At 44.9% G+C, this 22,194-nt stretch overlaps 1 protein-coding gene across 1 annotated transcript in view; it reads right to left on the bottom strand.

Moving 5' to 3' along the window:
- Positions 1-22,194, bottom strand: part of SPNS2 (SPNS lysolipid transporter 2, sphingosine-1-phosphate) — a 153,841-nt gene that overhangs the window by 21,960 nt on the left and 109,687 nt on the right. The window contains exons 4-9 of the mRNA XM_077836481.1: positions 19,236-19,387; positions 16,891-16,957; positions 12,501-12,643; positions 11,019-11,171; positions 7,065-7,254; positions 551-616 (exon numbers count right to left, since the gene is read on the bottom strand). Of these exons, the coding sequence (XP_077692607.1) occupies positions 551-616; positions 7,065-7,254; positions 11,019-11,171; positions 12,501-12,643; positions 16,891-16,957; positions 19,236-19,387 (771 nt within the window). The remainder of the gene's footprint in view (positions 1-550; positions 617-7,064; positions 7,255-11,018; positions 11,172-12,500; positions 12,644-16,890; positions 16,958-19,235; positions 19,388-22,194) is intronic.

Genomic DNA, 22,194 nt, shown 5'->3' on the forward strand with positions numbered 1-22,194 from the left:
ATGCAGAGAACAAATGGAAGATGAGGGACATGATGTGAAAAAGCCTTGAGTGTTTCCTCTTGGAAGAAGTGGACACAGTCCGAAACTTCTTCATACTTTTTTCCCCCCTTCCCTCCCCTCAAAGTGATACGCTTTGTGTGTGTGATGAATGGCTAATTTCCTGGGGTTGTGAGACAGAGGTAGATGGCTGGCTTTGTGTGTGTAGGGGGTGACTTCCTATTACTAAACAAAGCCAGTGGGAATTCTGGATGGTAAAACTGGCCAATTGGCAGCCTATTCACGAGCTCTCACTGAGCTCCATTCACAATTCCTTAGGATTTCAGGGCACCAGTGGAATTCTACGGAGGTTTCACCGAACTGACATTCAAAAGGAAGATAAGGGAGGATATACAGCTCTTTCCCTCGCAGCAAAAAAGAAAAAACAGGCTGGAGTTGGAGTTAGGCTTTTAAAGGGACTTGTGAACACCCACCGGCTGTCCATTGCAATCTGAAAGGCTGTTTCGACCCCTCTGCCCCCAAAAGGAAAGATGCTTGGACAGCATAGACTCACCATTAGTATGTCAGCTGTGATTGCCCAGTTTGAAAACAGAAGAGTTTCTCCAATAAAAATGCAAATCTGTCATAACAAAACACATACAAAGGACAAGGTTTAGTCACATGAAACTCAATTGGGGTATGGGGGGGGGGGAATTATCTGCCACAAACCTTCCTATACTGTTTATTTCAAACTTATTCCAAGGCTTCTACCTACAATAAGTCCCTGGTTAATGTTCAGAACAGACCACATTACAAATACATAGATTTTTATCTCAACTCTGAGGGCTTGGATCAGGTCTCCTTTAGCAAACATTGTTTAAAATCTAGAGAACAGTTAGGCAAAAGGCTGACACCTTCAGTGACAGATTAACATGAGAAGTCAACATGAGTGTTCGTTGTCACGGTGGATTCCTGGCTTCAAAACATGTGGTCACATAGACCCAATCAAAAAGGAACAACGTTTGTGTGAAATGGAACTCCCCGGGACACACAAGTCAGTTCCTTCACTAGCAGTTAGGTTAAGTATTAAAGGTCACATAGCAAAGTGGGAATGAATTTCTCTAACCCCAGAACAGGTGGATCAGTGCAAGATTCCTTCAATATAATATTAGGTCTCTATCCCTCCTCTGGAGCGAACATACATCTAGGAATCAGCAGTAATAGTTTAGGCCCCAATGCATTAAGTGCATACTTAGCTTTCAATATATTCAACAAAACACACAGCACATGCTAGGTAGAACTGGGGCTTTAGTCTCTGTAGCTAATTCAGTTCTTGGCCTCTTGCGGAGAATCAACAAGAGTAACTAACTTATTCCAAAAGTACACCTAATTGTTTTGAAGACCCTAAAAATAAAGGTAAAATGCCTTAAACGGGGATTCATTCCTCCTTTCAACTTTATACCTTGTGCTTTAATACCATCTGTTTGTAAGATGATCTGGCTCAACTCAACAGGAGTACACACCGTTTTGATAGGCTTGTGATGACCCAATACTCCCCAAATCAAGAAGGTAAGAAAAGCCACGAGTGTCATAATACGCCATCTCAACAACTTATTTTGCTTTGTCATACCACTCACTTTTTGATACTCTACCTAAAAGAAACAGTTCTCCTGAATTCAGTCCTGGTGAACATAGTGGACCATGGTGGACACTGGTTCTCCACCTGTAAGGTAACTACCTTCTCTTCATGGTGTGAGTATATTTATGCCTGCATCTGTAATTTTCACTCCATGCATCTGAGGAAGTGGGTTTTTTACCCTTGAAAGCTTATGCCCAAATAAATCTGTCAGTCTTTAAGATGCCACCAGACTCCTCACTGTTTTTGTGGATACAGACTAATACGGCTACCCCTCTGATAATAGACGGACTAACAACTCTGGAGACTCAAGCTCTCAATTTATTTTTAATTCACTTCTTCAGTATCCTCGCAGGTCTGGTTACCGATTCCACTTCTAACTGCCTCATTTCTCCTTCCTACTCCTTGACCTCATTACCTTCAAATGGGGTACAATTCATTTCTGGAATGAAACTAGCTATGGGGGATATTTCTGAAGTACATTATTTGCACTGCCCCTGTGAGTTCTGATGGCCTCTGAGAGGGAATGAAAGATTTAGCAACATGCCCACTGAAATGAATTGGGTTAATTTCTCTTGGTCATGTTAGGGGTGAGCAAAATTTTTGGCCTGAGGGCCACATCTGGGTATAGAAATTGTACGGTGGGCCATGAATGCTCACAGAATTGGGGTTGGGGTGCAGGAGGGGGTGAGGTCTCTGGCCTGGGGTGCAGGCTCCAAGTGGCACTTACCTCAAGCAGCTCCCAAAAGCAGCAGCATGTCCCCTCTCCGGCTCCTATGTGGAGGCACAGCCAGGTGGCTCTTCTGCGTGCTGCATCGTCTGCAGGCGCTGCCCCTGCAGCTCCCATTGGCCGCAGTTCCTGGCCAATAGGAGCTGCAGAGGCAGTGGTTGGGGCAGGGGCTGTGTAGGAGCCGGAGGGAGGACATGCTGCTGCTTCTGGGAGCCGCATGGAGCAGCCCCGACCCTGCTCCCCGGCTGGAGCACCAGAAGCCCCAGACCCCGCTCCCCAGAAGGAGCTCAAGGGCCAGATTAAAACAGCTGGTGGGCTGGATGCGGCCCATGGGCCATTGATAGCCCACCCCTGTGTTAGACGTACATTTTTTGGGGTGGAACATCTCATTGCTCCCTAGCAGTTCTGATCCGGACGTGGCCACGTCATTTGCTTTCACTGTGTGCTGGTTCCCTGAACTCTGATCCTTCTGTTGCTGCTGGGAAGAGTTTTCCTTATTTAGCAAATCTTCACCCCTGCACTTATTTGTTTCTAAAATTGTCTTCATTTCCCACTCCACCTCTTTGTGACTGGTCTTGTTTCCTGTATTATGGTGACTGGGCCAATTATGACGGTACGGCTTCTGAGCTAGGAATTCTCAGTCCTTCCCTTGGTTCTTACGATATGCTTGTCTGCTCTGCCATTGAGTTCCTAGCTTCTTCTCCATTATGCCTTTACATTAGACATCTGTACATATATATACACCTGTATCTGTATACACACACACACCCTACACCTGCTTGGCTATGAGGAATATATATATGAATTATTACATACAGTGGGTGAAATCTGACCCCGTGCAAAGGCCCATCACCAGGCCATGGCACACAAGTCTTGTGCTGGCTCTGCACAGGGTTGTGTTTCTCTCAATATGCCTTTCAGAATTACCCTCTTTGTATATGTGTGCTCGTGAAAGAAAAAGAGAAATAGTCAGAAAATTGTATTCAGCATTTCTACTGAAGAGAGGTGCCAAGGACATGTGCTGTAAACAGGCATTGTCCCAAACCATACCAACTCTGCAGTTCTGGTACCAAGCACATTAGGAAGCATTCTGGATTCCCTACAGATGTTTTTGGTGTCTACAATTTAAAACTTGGTTTCATAGGCTTCAAAATGAGGTTCATCATTACAAGTATTCTGAAGGATGGGGAACACAGCTGCTGTACACTCACTCAAAATGAAGAGTCCCTAATTCTCAGTGTTGGACAGTATGCAAATCTCAAAAAGCAAAGGAGGAACCGCCTTCGGGACAAAAGACAGATCACAGGATTTGGAACCAAGCAGCCACCAAAGGTACATTGGAAGTGTTTCATTTGGGAGAAGTTGTTTGTTTTTAAGATGATCCTGGGAAACCGAAGTAACTGCTGAGCCCAAAGTACCACAACAGCTAAAAGCTTGGCAAAAGGCACATAAAACACCACTTTGAAGTTGTCTTGAGATTTAAACTAAGTGTTCAGCACCTGAAATCTGCTTCTAGCCCCAGAATCTTTTCAACTACATGAGCGGTGTGACATCATGATGCTGTGCAGATAATGGGTTTGGAAAGATGAGCTTGGATGTCCTGACACTGAAGGAGAAGTGCTAACTTCAGAGAAAGTGGGACTTAAAGATGTGCAAACTGTTGTTTTAATGTGCAGGATGACACCACACACACATATATATGGCAGAGTAAGGGGTAATCACGATTTACAGCAAAACACAGTAGTAACAAGTGGAAATTGGAACAATCAGTGGTTCCCAAACTGAGTCCAGGGGATCACTGGTGGTCTGTGGACAGCTAGCTAATTGGTGCTCCCTCTCTTACTTCAGAGTAACAGCCGTGTTAGTCTGTATTCGCAAAAAGAAAAGGAGTACTTGTCGCACCTTAGAGACTAACCAATTTATTTGAGCATAAGCTTTCGTGAGCTACAGCTCACTTCATTGGATGCATACTGTGGAAAGTGTAGAAGATCTTTTTATACACACAAAGCATGAGAGTGGGTTGTGGGGGAAATGTGCTGGAAATGGCCCAACTTGATTATCATACACATTGTAAGGAGAGTGATCACTTTAGATAAGCTATTACCAGCAGGAAAGTGGGGTGGGGGGAGGTATTTTTTCATGCTTTGTGTGTATAAAAAGATCTTCTACACTTTCCACAGTATGCATCCGATGAAGTGAGCTGTAGCTCATGAAAGCTTATGCTCAAATAAATTGGTTAGTCTCTAAGGTGCCACAAGTACTCCCTCTCTTACTTGTTTCCAGCTACTTCTACTACAGCACAGAACAGCCTGGAGCATGTAAAGATAGCTGAAAGAGAGAAGCTAGCCTACATGGCCTGTCTAGGGGCTGCTGCTACATAAGAGAAAGATAAACAGAGCTGTGTTCAGGGACCAGAGCCACCAATGGGAAAGGAATAAAAAGGGGAGAAATGAACCAGGAAGCTGAGTACGTTCAGGAAAGTGTAGACCAGATGGCTGGGCAGCTATACAAGCAAGCCTATATCCTTCATTTTTTTCCATATTCAGATATGACTTCCCAAGCTTATCAACTCACTTCTCATGCAACCCCCAGAGTGACCGTCTATTACAGTTACTGCTTATATTTCTTAAAACTCCATGCTGGTGTTTGGATTGTTTCATCATTTCCACTCTCTCCTCAACAAATAGAATGGCTACACAGAAATATAATCTACATAAAATCAGCTCTCTTGAGATAATAGACAATGAAGAAATGATTAAAATGGGATCAATGAAAGCATAGTATTTGTCTTTTGTTGCAGAAATAGGTGACAGATAACTTTATTTAGAGCCAGCTAGGAATAAAGGAAGGGTAACAATTTTGCTAACCTTGAACACCCTTCTCTAAGGCATTGTGGTCATTTTTCTGCTGCTCTCTGAACTAGAGGTTAATACTAGACCAGGCCACGAGGCCATTGGTCCGGATTTCTTTCTGACTCTTACTCAGCAGGCAGAGTGGATTTTTTTTTTTAATTTTCACTCTCTTCTCAGAAGAGCCTGTATATAATGACCACAGCAGCAGCACACAGAACGATCCCAATTAACCTAGTGATGGGTTAGACAGGAAATTGTAGTGCAACTTTTTGTTTCATTTAAAATCAAGCCCTACATCCCTGGATTGATTGTGTTCTGGTCAGGGAAAGCAAGGTTTTGACTTTCTGATTTTACCCTACTCCCACCTTCCTGCTTAGTCCCTAAAAAACCCACCTAGCTTCTCTGTCCTGCATAAAAACACAAGGGCGTTAGGGTTTAATGTAACTGGGATCTGTTTCACTGCCCAGGATTTCCATTCTCCTGTGTTAAAAGCAAGATCCAGACCTGGGACTGGACTGTGATAGGAGTCCCTGCCCTAGGCCAGCCTGCACACAGTAGAGAAAGACGACAAAAGAAATGAAGGATTCTGCGTGGGAGTCTGAAGTGTACCTAGTCACACTTTATTACAGTACAGCGCTGTTGCAGCTGTTGTGTAATCACAGACACTGTCCAGAAAACAAGAATTCCACTTCGTGAAAAATTCTGAGGTTTCAATATTTGTTTTTGTTCTGTATCAGAGTGAAAACAGGACCTTTCAAAGCTTTGACACACCCATCCACTCCAGAAGTTAGGGCACTTGCCTGGGATGTGGGAGACGCAGATACTCAGGATGCGGGGTACCGTAGCTAGGTTCAAATTTCTGCTCTGCCTGATTCAGAGTAGGGACTTGAACTTGGGTCTCCCACATCCCAGGCAAGTGCGCTACCCCCGCAGGCTATTGGCTAGACTGAAATCTCAATCGTTCTTCACTACCATCCTGGACCATTTCTGTGAAAAGTTTTGGTTTTGACAAATTAGCATTTCCAACGAAAAAAACATGTCGCTGAAAAACTCCCAACCATCTCTGGTAATCACACACTTCTCACTACCTAATTACCACGAATGCTTCCAAATGTCCAGTGAACTGCATGACTGATTTACTTACTACCCCTCTGGTAGCCTTTTCATTATGCACTACCTCATTGTTTCCTTGTATCCCCATCTGTCTGTATCCACCTGTTGTCTCATACTTAGATTGTAACCTCTTTGGGGCAGGGACCATCTTTTTGTTCTGTGTTTGCACAATGTCTAGCACCATGAACCTCCAGTCCATTACTAGGGCTCTTAGACCTTATGGTAATAAAAATAGATAATAATACACGTATCTGCTCTATTATTCTCAGTCATGCAGCAAACTGTCCAGTCTCAGGAATTAAAAGGTAATTACCGGTTTCAAAAAGGATAGCCTCAGTGCAACTGAAATTTAACTACATGGTAATGACAGAACTTTCATAATAAAAGTGACCGACACTTCCCGGTATTGGCATTCTGGACTAAGGCAATGCCCTTACCTGGCTAAAGCAGAACAAAGGAGGAGAACGATGGATTTCTGCACATGAGCTATATCCCTGTGTCTAATCTACAGCACTTATTGGTGAGATTTTGATGGGAAAGGTGAAAACGGTACAATGCTGTTTTGCCCCCAAACAGAGCATGGTAATGCTGAGATGGAAGTGAGCAAAAGAAGGAAGGTCAAGCAGAAGAGAGGCACATACAAACCAGTGTCTCAGCCCCACTGCATGGAAAGATGCACACCGATCTGCTAAGAAGTTTGGTGGACAGGGCACACGCGAGATGGCATATGCGTATTCAGAGAATGCACTATACTTACGTAGGCTCCCACAATGCTGCTCTTGGCAGCAACGAAGATCAGACAGATGAAGATGGCTGACCCTAGCATGCCGACGGCACAGACCAGTGGGTCAGCTCGCTGGGTTTTTAACCGGCACCATTTGGTTGCCCCAGCCCCTGTGATCACGCCCAGAAAACCAGTGAAGCACGTGATTGCTCCGAAGATCAAACTGTTAAAACAAAATATTGAGAGAGGGTTATTTGTTCACTGACACACTAATGTGGACAAGTTTTATTCACAAACAAGCTGGGAAAATACAGGGTAATGGGATCTGAACTTCACTCTCTGGCTTTGCAGATTTAAGAAATACAGTCTTTGTCACTGTCAATTTTCCTTGAAGAAAAGAAAGGCATACTAGGTGCCCCCAGCTCAAAGGGCTATGGACCTAAATGGGACTTAGGAGGTGCATGGGGCCTTCAGCTGGCTCTCTGAACAGGGGTGAATTTCATACGAAGTGCACTTGACTAAGCCTGCCTTATGCATCTGGGTGTTAAGCAGCACTACAGCAGGGCAAATTCTCAGTGTTGTCAATTCTCATGATTTCATTGCAAGTCTTGTGATATTAGATGTTATTCTCAAAGCCTCAGCTGCTGGATTCATTTGATTGGGGGGAAAGTTTCTCGCCTGCATGGCTGCAGAGAAAAGCTTGAGATTTTAACATGGGCTCGGTCGGAACGCAGCGAAACGCTGGTCCAGTACTTATAAAGAAACGAAATGGCATCCTCTGCACAACAGGACCTCACAAGTTCACGGTCATTTTGGCAGGGGCACGGACCCACTGGCAGGAATGGAGTAAGGGTGCTTAAAAAATCAGGACTGCACCTTACGCCCTGCTGACTAAAAAAAGAAGGGAAATAAAACAATCTCCAGATCATCATTTGAACAAAATTCTCGTTGGGATTTTTAAGCCCGTCTCCGGATTTTCTGACACCTGACTCATGCTTTTTGAGTGCTTTTGGCATTGGCAACACTGAAAATCTGTAACTTGCTTTCTAGTTCGTGACCTGTGGCAAATTCCTGGACTACCAAGGAATTGGGAATGCCACGGTGACCATAAAAACTAGAAGGCCACTTGTTCCAAAACTGGTTGCCAAACCATGTTTGCAAAGTCTGCATGGGAAAATTTTGGAAAATGTCATGTTTGCACGTGAGGAAAGAACGGAATAGGTGTCCATTGTGGGGAGCCAGCAGGGGCCTCGTGCACAGTTAGTCTGACGCAGAGTTCAGAGTAGAACAGGGGAGCAGCTTATTTCAGACCCAAGCTAACACAGAAAGGGCAGAGTGGGCACACCCGGCAGCCTCACAGCACTCCTGGATCTGCCCTTAATTAATTCCAGCCTGCAATCTTTACCACTGTCTCTGCCTGTCAGCAGGTTATCTTCTAGCTCCCTCTAAAGTACAGCAGCCATTACTGGTGAGCTGCGTGCAACTTAAGTGGCCAGTTTGAAAACATAGCCCTAAGAGTCCAGTGCCAAAGCCGCTTTCTTCTTCGGTCCTTGTGAAATCCCATCCAAACTGACTCCTCTGCTGCTGCACTACAGATTTGCTATTTATTTGTCAAAATGTAAAGGAGTGTCTGTTCATAGCCCAGGTGCTCTGCATCTTGTGTGCATGATCTGGAACACAACAGTCTTTGCGGTAATGGCCATGAAGCTTCAGGATAGCTAAAACTGTAGGAGGAGAAAACCTCCCTTTATGAACGAGAGATGGGCAGGCTGTTGGGGCTGCTTTCTCCACTAGCGACATTTTTGCAGGATGGACTGAGTCTGCTGGATTAACCACTCTTGGCAGTTAATTTATGATTAATGATATTCGCTTAGACAGGTGGATTTTCCTAATATTTGTTTTCTATAGTCAGTACAAAGTCAAAAAGCTGGCAACAGGATGCCTTCCTACAATTTTAACCCAGTCGGAGCAATGCTTTCATCAGCTTCTGAGCACCTTTCATGCAAAATATAACCAGAGACAACACAAAGCAAAGTTCCATCAATGGTGCTGAAAGAAGAGACCCAGGTGCAACGTGAAGCAAAACAGAATGGAGCAAGAGCCTTCTGTTATACATTAGCAAAGCCAGTAGGACCCAAACCTTACTCTTCTTCTCCCATCATCACAGCTCCCACGCTCTCCCCCACTGCCGTGGTGGATACACATCAAAAGTAGTAACAAAGTACTAGCTCTTAAAGGACCAGAGGACAATGGTATCCAGGTAGGGCAATCCTTAAGTAATTTAATGTAAGATTAGTGAAAGAGGCACTTCAGGCTGTTAGAGATTTCATGGCACATGTTAAGGGTATTAACTAGAGCTGATCAAAAAATTTCCATCATTTTTAAAAATTAAAATGCAACGTATCTGAAAAATATTCCATTTTCATTCAAAATTCTCAGGTTTTTGTTGAATAACTGAGCTAGTTTTCAAGTTTTGATTTAAAACTTTCAGTTGTTGAAAAATCTTCAGGTTTTTATTTCCCAAAAAACTTGAGAAAGTCAAGAGATTGTGACAAAAATGAAAAAAAAAATCATTTTTCCAAATATTCTGTATGGGGAAAAAATAATGATTTCCCAATCAACTCTCACATTAACTCTGGTGTGATGGCCAGTTTCCAACTCTGGTAACTGTGTTCTTACTACCCAAGTTCCCCCTGCAACTCGGCAGTTATTCACTGTTTTTTAAATAACAGGTTAGACAAACACCTGTCAGGGACGGTCTCGATAATATTTAGTCCTTCCTCCGTGATGCGGACCGGACTAGATAAGTAGGACTTTCGATTCTGCACTTCTGTGGTTTTATTCTTCCCAAATAACGTACTATAATGTTGTCCTACTGCTGCAATCTACTTCAGAAGCGGCTGCATGTTAGTAGCACAGGAGCGATACCAGCATACACACACCATCAAGAGCTTAAGATATCTTCAGGATGAAAGGTAATTACTAATACTCCTCTTCGGTGTTAAGCTACTCCAGCATGGCAGGGAAATTTATTCAGTCTGATACCCACAGACCTTCTCTCTTCATTGCCTTAGGGTCAGCACTACAGTATTATTAAAGAGAATATTTCACCCTGGGGCACGTTCAAACCAAGAGCCTTTATATGAAAACAGTAACAGGCAAAACCAGTTTTCGATGCTTCCCCTGCAAGTCTGGGATCTCTCTTCAACTCAGAAAGGACCCCCAAAGCCCTTCATCCAGTCAAAGATGTTTACAGCACATGGTGCATCGGGCAGAGGAGCGGTGCACGAACCACAGGGGCTGAGCACATGGCCACAAGGGCACTCCCTTGCTGGCTCCTAGAGGGAGAACAACCAAACTGAATCCTGAACTTTGGCCACCACGCCAGCCCAATCCCTGCTATCGCTGATGAAATGTAGCCATGATAAGAGCCTCCTCTCTCACCACAGCAACCATCTTCTGCTGGATCCTGCAGTGAGGTCATAAGCTACTACTTATGACATCACAGTGTGCTGCATTCCATGGAAGATTTCCAAGCGCTATATACATACAAATCAATTAAACGGCTTAGCCCCTCTGCAGATAGTACATCCACTTTACAGATGGTGAAGCTCAGGCACAGAGAAGCCCCATCCCCAGGTAACATCGTGCTGGGAATCAGTGGCCACGACAGAGTAGAATTGAGATCTCTTGGCTCTCAGTCCTGTGCCTAAGTTACAAAGCCATCTTTCTTCCCTGATCTCACCTGCCCAGTATTCCAGCTTCACTACAAGTTCATGTCCAGTAGCGAGGAAGGGATCAGCTGCAGCAGCAAAGAATAAATTCTGGATTTAAACCCCAGTGCTTCCTATAATTTTGCAAAGGGCAACATGAAGTTATAGGGATCCTAGTCAATGGATTTCATTCTCTTAAGCCCAAGCTCTGTAAGTTTGAATGTCGGCTGCAATAGGAAAGCCCCCCTTTACAATAGCACAGGATGAGCCTTACCTGTCCTTTGTGCCGCACGGCTCCGAACTGCAAGTCTCAACAGTTTTCTGCACAACTTGTGCCCTGTGAAGGTAGAGGGGAATCCACATGCCCAGTGCCCCTGTGGCAAAGGAAACGGCAGAGGTGGCCAGCGATGAGAACACATAGCTGCGGCTGTGGAGATGCAAGAGAGAAAAATCCAAGGGGAAATTTTAAGTCCAGAACTGCTTTATCCCTGCAGTAGGGGAACCCCGAAGGAATAAGGGCCATGGGAGGCAGCAACAGAGAAAACGGCATCAGCTCAGCCCCAAACTCATAAGCCAGAGTATCCCTAGAGCAAAGATCAAATCACTAGCTGCTCAAATAGGCTCAGATGATATAATTACAGTACTTTCTGTTGGAGCTGCCTCTGCATTTATTTACATCAGTGCAAAGCAGGTGTAAAATTTTACCAGGCTTCGGTGCAGTACTGTTTTGCACTAACTTTGCACAGGTGCAACAATGGTGCAAGGTGATGGAAAATCAGGCCCAGAGTACATTTCTAACACTCTATGTTGTGACAGTAACAATACGTCTCACCTCCTGGACAGGACTTTACATCCACAAAGTGCCATGTGACCATCAAGTAATATAGTCAGCACTCAATCATCAGGATGCCCTCCCTCTAGTCCTACCATCATGCCTACTTGCCTGCTCCAAATGCCATTCTCCCCATCTGAGTGACCCTGCCTCACTGGGAGAGTAGCGTCATTACCGTTTGGATTACCAGGCATTCAAATGATATGAGGGTAAGCCCCATGGAGACACCTGTGAATTAACCATAACCACGTGTCCGAACACCCTTGTTCTTGCTGACAACACCGGGAAGATGCACTAGTCAGTACTGTCAGAAGGAACAAGATCACGCGCAAGTTCCACTTTGGAACTCCATGGGCAATCTGCGGGTAAATGGAGACGTGCTCAGAGGCAGTCGCAGAAACACCCTGACAGCGCATGCAGCAGAATGACTGACACTGTGCAAGTGTGGGTGCATAGGCATGTGGAACTGTGTAAGCATGGGTATACCTGCAAGCAAGGGCAGGCATTTGTATATCTGCTCCTCAAAATTCACTATGACGTTTCATTTCCCCCCCTCCTCAGGAAGGTGTCTCCTTTCCTGGCGCCCATCAAGACAGAAAAAAGGGCAGAAAGCCAGTAACACCATTTGCTCTTTCATATGTTTCCACTTCCACACTTGAGCTTCCCTGAAGCGAGAACCAGATATGGACCCGAGAAAACCCTCCAATCTGAACCTTGGACAGGGTAGATCCAAATGTGGATTCTAACTGGGGCCCATTCCTAGTGAAAATACAACTGTGGCTTCCTTTCTCAGGCCCAAGGATCGTGCTTTCTGCTGCTCCTTGAGCATTGCCGCTTGCAAATCGAGCATTGCCACCGGCAAAAGCTAGCTCACTCCCAGGCTGAGAGTTGAAGGCCAAGCGCATTTTAGCAGAGCTCTCTTACTTTCTGATCAGTGCCTTCATGTCTCTTAGCCATGAAGTCCGAGCCTTCAGCTGTCCCCCCAGCTGTTCCACGTTGCCTCTTTTAGCAGCAGGTACAAATATCAAGATGAGTGTCCCCGTTATCATGCCTAGGAGTGGAGATACCTGGAAAAGAGGACCTGGGAATCAGCACAGGAAGTTGCCAGTGGTTACCATGGCTAGTCAAAAAGAAACAGATTGCATTAGTTTCATTTCAGTGGCCAGATTCTTTACATCTGGTCCGAATCTGTATGTACCCACTGCCGCATCTGCTCCTCTCTGTCGAGACTCTTACTTACTCTTGTAGCTCAGCTTTGGAGATGCTTGTGATTAAGGTGGTCGCATTCTGTGTTACTGCTGTACCCAGCTCATCTTCTGTGACATTTAACCCTTAGGAAGCCAGCTTACTCCCAGGTGGGCTAGGGGATTGGCTAATTTCTAGAAGTATTTGAAGGGTATCTGGGGTGGTATGCCAGGAAGGGGAAAGGTTTTCTGAATGTTGGGAGTCACTTTCTGACCTTTCCCGTACTTTCCTCTGTGTGCACATGCCCCTTGCCCACCTCTGGCTTTCCATTTTCAGCCAGTTCCTGACTGCTCCCTGCATAGGGCATTCAAGATGGAGTGGGGGGAAAACAGAAGAGGACACTGAGGCTCACGAGGATTAGGTCTCCTGACTTCCAGTCCACTACTCCAATGACTAGAGAAGATTTGCATCATCCAAAGGATCCCAGAAGGCTTCACAAGCTATAAAACCGAACCACCTGTCCACTACTGAGATTCAGTCATCACCAAGGTGCAACACATTGCTGTTCAACAGGGCACTAGGACGCAACGGGTACATCTACCCAGCCTGCAGCAGCGAGCCACCCAGTGCGGGCCGACGGACTTGTGCTCGCAGGGTGCGCACTAGCGCTGGAGAAATAGCTGTGTACGCAGCACTTTGAAGTTGTGGCTCAGGCTCGGACGCCTGGGGATGGGGGTGGGCTTCAGAGCCCAAGCTCCAGCCGGAGCCACAACTCCAGAGTGCTGTCTGTGCAGCTGTCTGTAGGATGCTAGTGCAAAGCCCCCTAGACCAAGTCTGTTGACCTGCGCTGGGAGGCTCACTGCTGGGCAGACATTCCCTAAAGGGGGACGTTATCAATAAGGCTGAGGCCTCCCTTTTGATAGGTGCAATTTTTACATACAAATTCTGTGCCAGCCAAATGAACGGTAGGCTCCAGTCTGAGTAGTGGTGCCTCAGAATACCTAACCTACCCGTGCAACGCAAAACTGCAGGCCCAACAGAAGGCAGGTCCCAGTTTGGTTGCAAAGAGGAAACCTAAAACATGGTGGGAGGGATGGCTCAGTGGTTTGAGCATTGGCCTGCTAAACAGAGGGTTGTGAGTTCAATCCTTGAGGGGGCCATTTGGGGATTGGTCCTGCTTTGAGCAGGGGGTTGGACTAGATGATCTCCTGAGGTCCCTTCCAACCCTGATATTCTATGATTTCAAGACAGGAAACTAAGGAAAATACCTCATTCAGCTTGAAATGACACGAGGAACTTATGGCTGGAAGAATGAAAGTAACTTAGCTGAAATTTGTCCAGGACACAATGCCTCTAACTCTGGTGGAAAGTGCCATGGAATCCTAAAGGACTCCAAGTTCTCCTGACTTCTGTTTTATTTATCTGAAAGACCAGCTCCTCCAGCAACCCAGCATCCTCTGGCACTCTACTGGGGCACTGGAATTGTTACTGAACCAGAGGGAAGACTGCCTCCTACGAAGCACCTCTACAAACACTCTGGTTCTTCTTCTGGGGTCTCTCATCCAAGTACTGATCAACGTGACCCTGCCTAGATTAGGAGATCTGGTGAGATCACAAGAGGTGACACAGTGAAGCAACACACCTACGAAATAAGCAATTACACTCACGATACTACTAGATTTAGGGCTTGTCTATATGAGGACACTCAAGAAAATTAATCTGAATTAATTTAAGATGTGTATTGAAAGTGGATGAATTAAACCACTTGAAACTCTTCTCCTATTCAGAATTCAAGTAGTCTTTATTCGATTCAGTTTAATTAATTTGTGAGTTAATGACGTTTAACTAATGCATTTTAAATTCATACCTTTAGTAAATTTGGATTAACTTTCATAAGTGTCCCCATGTAGACAAGACCAAAAGACAGACCAACGTCTCCTGATAGTTTTCATGTGTTTTGTACAGTCAGGTTATCACTGGCAATTTGTTGTGATGTTTGCATAGAACATGACGGAGAGATTGATGCACAGGGAGCCTGGGATCTACAAGCACAGGAGCCCAGAAAGATTCTTGCCAGAAACAAAGGTGGAGATCTCACTTGAAGAGAAGGGAGCTAATGGCAACTTCCTGCATCAAATAATACCGTTAGGCCTTTACAGCAAGGTTTCTCAGCCTGTGGGTCACAACCCAAAATTAGGTCTCCGGAATGTGTCAAGGAGTCACTTGGGTGGCCCTGGGGAGGGCTGCAGACAGAGCCCATCTCACAATCACCCTGCAGCGGTGGCCTCAGTCCCTCAGGACTGACGGGGCTCAGCACCCCACTCTGGGCCTTGCGACCTGGTCCACACGGTTGTAGCGCCACTCAGAGTTGGCCCAGCCACCCCTCTGTCATGATGATAGGGGGCTAGCTGGGCCAAATTTGAGTGAGTGATGTTTTGATACCATGCACCAAGTCACAACACCACTCGCATAGATTTGGCCTGGCTAGCCCCCTGTTAAGGGGGCTGGCCCAAATCTGAGCAGTGCTGTGACCCCAGAGGTTGCAACACTTGGAGCGGGGAGCTGCGCCCAGCCAGGAGCCGCCACTATAGTATGCATAAGTGTACTTTTTTAGCATTTATTGTGTTAATGTGTATATTATATATCGTGGGTATGAAATATTTCCTAAGCCGGATGTATTTGGCACTAAAGCTATATCCTGGGTCATGCCATCAAGGTTTACAACTGGGTCCTGAGCCCCAAAAGGTTGAGAACTATGGCCTTAGGGTGCCTTTCATCTTGATGTACTAGGCCAGCATGATCCTATGTAACATGTCAGTCTCATTTAAGCACAATGGGTTGAGTAAGGGGCTTAGGCCTAGCGCTGCTCCTCTGCTCAGAAGTCAGCTTCACCCTTAAAGCATTCCTGCCTTTAGGTAAGATGGCCAATTTTCTGGTCTGCAACTTCATGGCATTACACTTAATTCTTTTCATTTTAGGTTCCTGGTTGGAATCTGCTCCCCACTCAGCTGGCTGCTGATGGACTATTCCCGGTGACTTTACTGGCTTCACTTCTCATTTCCAGCCGCCAAAAAAAGCCGTTTGTTTGAGGTAGGGAATCCACGTATTTCAGCACCTGCTGTTATAAACTGCATTGGCACGAGCTTCATGCAATTAATTGCCTTCAGGAACTGCCAGCCCTGAGAGAGCATCTCACTCAACCCCGTGCTGGCCAGACTGTCAAAGGCCAGAAAGCAGGTTTGCTGGGCCATTTCCTGCCAGCAATTTCAAGACATCGCTGTGTGTGTATGTGTTTGTGTGTGTGTGGTTTATTATCTTTTCAACACATTTATCAAGGTCCCTAGAGGTTAAAATAGAAGGAAACTGAGTGTCTCTGGGCAGAAAAACAAGCGGAAACTGGAACAAAGTGTTTTTTCCTCAAAGCAGGAGTTTCTTGACAGCAGGGGACTGAAAGGCTACAGAGTTGATTTAAGGTTCCTCCTATTCCCCAGCCCATCAAGAAACTACTGTCAACTGATAATGAAGTGATTGGAAATACGCTACTCCCAGGCAGGGAAACAAGTACAAAGAACCAACAATGAACACCTTTCCCTTTTCGTCCAGGAGCTGCATACGTTTAATCTGCTACATGCTTAATATCTGTACACGTATCTTTCCAGTGCTCCAGTTTTTTAATCCTGCCCTGCCTAGAAGTCCTCTTCTGCCCTCAACCTCAAACTGTTAAATACTGTTCAGTCAGAAGATGGTGCTGCCCACAGATTATGTAAAGCAGAATAAAACTTGGTGAGGTAGCACCATCTTCTTTTGAAATGGGATAAAGACTGTGACAATGACAAGTGCCAGCTTATTGGAGTATGTTGGAAATTTTCAGTTTTGCTGGGGGAAAAGAAGATGGAAATTTCACCCACCTGAAAAACTGCAAAAATTCTGTCCATTTGTTGGCAAAATGTTGATGAAAAATGACAACGAAATTTTATATTTCAAAATTTTTGACCAGCTGAAGAGCTGGAAATTTTCAGAAAGTTTTCATGAAAGTTACAACCTGTTTTCTGGCCAGCTCTAACATTTGTGTGTGTGAGTTCACGAGGGATATTTTAACAGACTTATTGAATATGAGACAGGTGCTTACCCGCAATGCCCAGTGCCAGTCTCCTGCTACTTGCTTCACGCTTGATCCAGTGATGTATCCCAAACCACTGCAAAAAGTACAAAGAAGGGAGCCAGTGTTTATAAAGTGCTATCGGTGTAGCTGTTCTCAAAAAACGTGAAATGCAGACAAACAGTCATGGTCAGCTGCTGAGTCTGCAAGTTCCCTTTTCCTGCAGAGACAAGAGTAAGCATCACTAAAAGCAGAAAAAGTGGAGAACATGTAACTTCTAACAACATGACGGGACCAAATATCCTCTAGTTTGATGGAAATTTAGCTACTGATCTGAACTTCACTGCAGGCCCTTTGCCCTGTAAGGGGTTGAAACAAAGCCCTAGGATCCAAAGACTATCCCATTCAGATTCCTACATCACATCAATCACTGCAATAAGCTGAGCACCTGTGTTTTTGGGCCCAGACCTAGAATTAATAAGAAGTGCCATCAAGTTTATACTGCACCAAACCATTTAAATGCCATCTGTTAATTTAACAGCAGTTGTTCCCAAATATGCATCAAGAGACTGTTTTTTATAAGTTCATACCAAAAATCTTAGAAGAACAAGCACATAGGGCTGATAGGCGAACATCATAAACCTGTCAGGAGGTTAGAGAAACCAGCAGACTTTCAGCCAGGTATCACAGAATTATGATCAGGTAATAAAAGGCAGCTCTAGCTGAGTGGTCCAACTGGTGAACCGCAGTGATGCTTCCCTATAACAAACGAACAGGCACGAAATCCATCTTTCAGAAATGCCAGCACTCAGCGCAAAGGCTGCCTTGGGTAAAAGCTGCCAGAGCTGTTCCAGGGCGGCTGGCTGTTGCCAGACACATTTATTATACAGCTTTCTAAGCCATGAAGGCACCTGAGTTACCATCAATACCATTCGGGTACTGAGCCATTCACAGATATGGCTCCAAAACCAAACCACGGATCCAAACTCCGTTAGACTTTGGAAAAAATCAGGTCCAGAGCCAGATGGGGCAACTGGGGCCCATTTCTAGCCATTTGCCATTATCAAGCATGTTTGTCTTTGGAAGGAATTGATTTGTTGCCAACCACTGCTCAGCTCAATTCTCTACTTAAGTGTTCAGTTTCCGAGGGCTGTTTAGGAAAAAGTTATTTCCATCAGTTAAGGACCAGCCATTTCTTCTTCCTGAAGAGCAAAAGAATGTTTCAATTTTTGTTTCAAGGTTACTACAGTAAGTTCTAGCTGGCGTATCGCCACCCTAATCCAGATGTTTTTCACTGCAATGGTGGAGTTAACTGCTGTCCAGGTTTTCCCTTTCTGGAAATGAACTTACTGTGCCACTTCTTCAGAGGAAGTCATCTGCTTCTGGGAATCTGGATCCACATTGTCTGAGCCCACCCTGTCTACAACCTCACAATGCAGGGTCAACCATTGTAAAACATACAGGATCTCTCTAGTCCCAGCTATCAGATACTGCATTGGGCTGATAAGGGAACTCAATTGAAAGAAAGTGCCAGGGGAAATAATTACTCAAAGACTGAGTCTGTCTGTTACATTCATCAGGAGACTATGGGCTGTATGGTCCTAGACGACTCTGCGTAAATTGAAGCGTGAATGCTCCTTACAGCAGCTCTCCTCAGCCTTGTCTACATTAGACTTTTAAAAGTAATTTCCCACAGTGGTCGCTGCAATGGTGGGAGTATTAACACAGACTGGCTACTGTGGTTAAAACCACTGGGTCCTCTAGAGCGTCTCAGCCAAATTTTGCAGATTCAAGTAGGTCGGAGTTTGAATGTAAGCTAAAGAATACTTTGGAAAGGCCAAAATTTCAAGAGCTAAATTGTGCCTCTGACCTGCACTCTCCAATATTCACATGCCTTAGGGAGATGTGCCTGCAATTACAATTGCACAGTTTTGACCATTTAGCCCTTAGTACCTTAACCTAATGACTCTTCTAGAGTATATGGTAACTTGGAGGAACTTGACTCAAAAAGGCCCATATCTCAAATGAATATAAACAGCAACTAAGAGAACTGGTATAATATTATTCATCAGTTATACAAGTAACATCGCTGTTATTCCAAAAACGTATATGCTGAATAGTTATTTTCTGTTTTCATCCAGCTCTGTTAATTAGTAATACCTCACCTTTATTCCAGGCAAGGGTCTTAAACGAACGTGGACATGAATCAGTGGCAACACAGGTATAAGCACCTCTTTCTTCTAAGCAGCCCCTACTCTAGCCATCAGTCTGCAAACTCTTCCCTTACAAAACAATTCAAATCTAAGAAAATGTGTCTTTCTTGTCAGCCGCTTCGGATGTATGGTAATTCAAGAGAACAGCAGTGGACTGGTTACCTGCCAAGAGGGATTGCAAAGTAGAAGACAGACAGCATGAGGGTTCTGGTGTTTTTGGTGAAAAGGTCTCCTATGATGGTGGGAGCGATGGTGGAATAACTGGCTTCACCGATGCCGACCAAACCTCGTGAAAGGACGAGGAGCCAGAAATACTGAGGGAAGTAATAAGAAAAAAATTAATCAGTCTTCAAAATGGTTCATAATGAAACAGTCCACAGGGAAATGCAAGCCCATGTGACCAGTGGATAACACTTACTCCCCTCATCCCACTGTCACTCTTACCACTGCTCCTTGTGTTTCTGTTCCCAGGGAAAATGTCAGTGCTATATTTCTGTAGTGGTTTACACATATTTTAAAAAATAACTGTAATAATAAACCCTTACCCTAATTGGCATTCCAGAAGATGTTCCAAACATTGGCAGCTAATATGGTTAAAGAATGGGAAGCAGGAGATTCTCATTTCACTCCCAGGGGGAGGCTCAACCATAGGAGGTTTATGGGTGTAGACAGAGCAACCCTACAGAAGGTTTGCGGGGAGCTGAGCTGATGACGACTCTCGTATTTGGAGGTCTTAAATGATGTGTATAAATCCTCTGTATCCAAGTTGCCACAGAGCACTGGGCTGAAAAGTCAATCCTGGTGCAATTTTTAAGACTCTTCAAAAAGTATGGAAGGGCTTCTCCTGTCGGCATAGATAATCCACCCCCCCGAGATGCAGTAGCTATGTGGACAGGAGAAGCTCCCGCATTGACATAGCACTGTCTATACTGTGGGTTAGATCGGCATAACTACATCGCTCAAGGGTGTGGATTTTTCACACCCCCGAGTGACTTAGTTATACTGATATAGGTCTGCAGTCAGTGTGCTGCTTATCAGTAACAACAGCGGATTCAGGGACATCCTATGCAATTGTACCCATTGCACAAACGTAAAGCCGGCAACAGAAATCACTTGGAAACAAGTGCACTCTCTGCAAGCAGTGGACGTGAGCAGACTGAATACAGACCAGAATATGTTACAAAAACGTGAGCTGCAACAAACTGAAATCTAATGCAAGCCAACATGGAAGAGGAAAAGGAATTTTCTACAGACGTCACGGAACTACGGGAACGTATTTCCTGCTGGTGGCTCCCCTCACACCTGACATTGTATAAGATACTGTAAGCGCCTGCTTTTCAAGCAAGCTCCTCTGTACGCTTGCAGCTTTCTGGCTGCAGCTGTTTGCAAGCACAGTTTATGCCACTTCGACGTCTAACTACCTGATGCACTAGCACAATCAATACTTAGACATCAAAGCAACGCGAGCTGCACTCAGAAATAACTCCAGGTGCAGAAATACAACAGCAATTAATTGCAGCTGCAGACTAAGGACAAAGAAAAGGGCTGGGGAAAGCCAAATTTTAAATATCTAACCCTTACAGGTCCCCATATACTGTCACTTTTGTTAGCCAGTAGGTCACCTGGGAGAGTTGGAGCCATATGGATTACACTCGTCCCTCAAATGCAACGGTGAGTATGTATTATTGGTCCCCCTTTACAAAGGGGAAACTGAGTCAGTGAGAGGGCAATTTGCCCTAGGTCACACAAGTCTCAAGTAGTGCTGGGATTGGAACTCAGGTCTCAGGTTCCCTACTCTAACCATGCAAAGTCCTTGCTGAGATGAGCTGAGAAGATGGGTGCTGAAGCACCTGCTTTACCATATATACACCTGCTGGTAGACAACTCCCATGCGCTTCCTCTAAACACACTAACAGTGCCTTGCACAGCCACCATCAACTGCTTATTTTGACGCCAGTTCTACCTTGGTACGCATTTTCTGAACGCAATTATAACTTGCTGGGTGTTTGCAATTACAGGTATAATTAAATGTCTCCTCTAGCCCTGTCATACTGAACAGATGCACGTGGGTGCCTGCAGAAAGGGCAATATCATGACTCAAACCAGTTAAATTAGGTCCATTGCCCAATGCTAAACCATTCAGGAATGCTGTGGAGATACACTGCCTGCGACTGGCACACTGGTAGCCAATGTGGTTGGGATAAGCAGCATTATTCATATACATGCTGAATGCATTAGTGAGGCAGAATTAGAACTGGGCAAAACTGGAGGCTGGTTTTGGTTTGCACACGTTCATCCGCTGGTTTCGGTTTGCACACGTTCATCCGCTGGTTTCTGGTGTTGCAAAATCAAAACCAACCATGGTTCAGATACGATGGAGATGGGGTTAAGGAGGCTCAGTTCCAGACCAATAACCAGTAAATATGAAATGTCAACCATGACAGGAAAGTGGCCATCTTGCTGACATACAGGACCTTTCTAAAACTTTATCTATATGAAAATACCACCAGAGAGATACAGCAACAAGTACAATTCTCAATAACCATTCTGCATGGGGTTTACTCTGACCATTGCTACAGCAATGGTGACCTCTCAAACCTTGCCTACAAATCTTGTTCAAAGCTTTCTCCCTGTTGTTAACACCAGATCAGCTCTACCAATATTGATAACGTTGGGCGTCCTAGTGCACTGAAAACACCGGCAACCCCTGGTAGCCTATCCACATCAGGACTCATTCTCACACAGAAAGCCAAATCCCCTTTCCAGTATTTCTGCCACACTCTCTCTCATGCTTTGAGAGTCTGAAGATGTGTCTACACTACAACAGCATAGCTGTGCCACTGTAACGCAGATGCTTCCTACACTGATGGAAGGGAATTCTTCCATCAACCTAACTGCGTCTGCAGTGGGGGTTAAGTCAATTAACTACGTTGCACAAGATGCAAAATTTTCCACAATCTGAAACGATGTAACTAGGTTGACCAAAATTTTAGGTGCAGACCAGGCCTGAGTGATGAATTTCTGACTCTAGATGGTGATCAACGTAAGACTCGCATAAGAGAAAAGCAGTATATAAAGATGTAAGCATGTAGTGAACCAACAGGAAGTCCACAGATGTAGT

This window comes from Eretmochelys imbricata, chromosome 17 (assembly GCF_965152235.1).
Source record: "Eretmochelys imbricata isolate rEreImb1 chromosome 17, rEreImb1.hap1, whole genome shotgun sequence".
NCBI classification, from domain to species: Eukaryota; Metazoa; Chordata; order Testudines; family Cheloniidae; genus Eretmochelys; species Eretmochelys imbricata.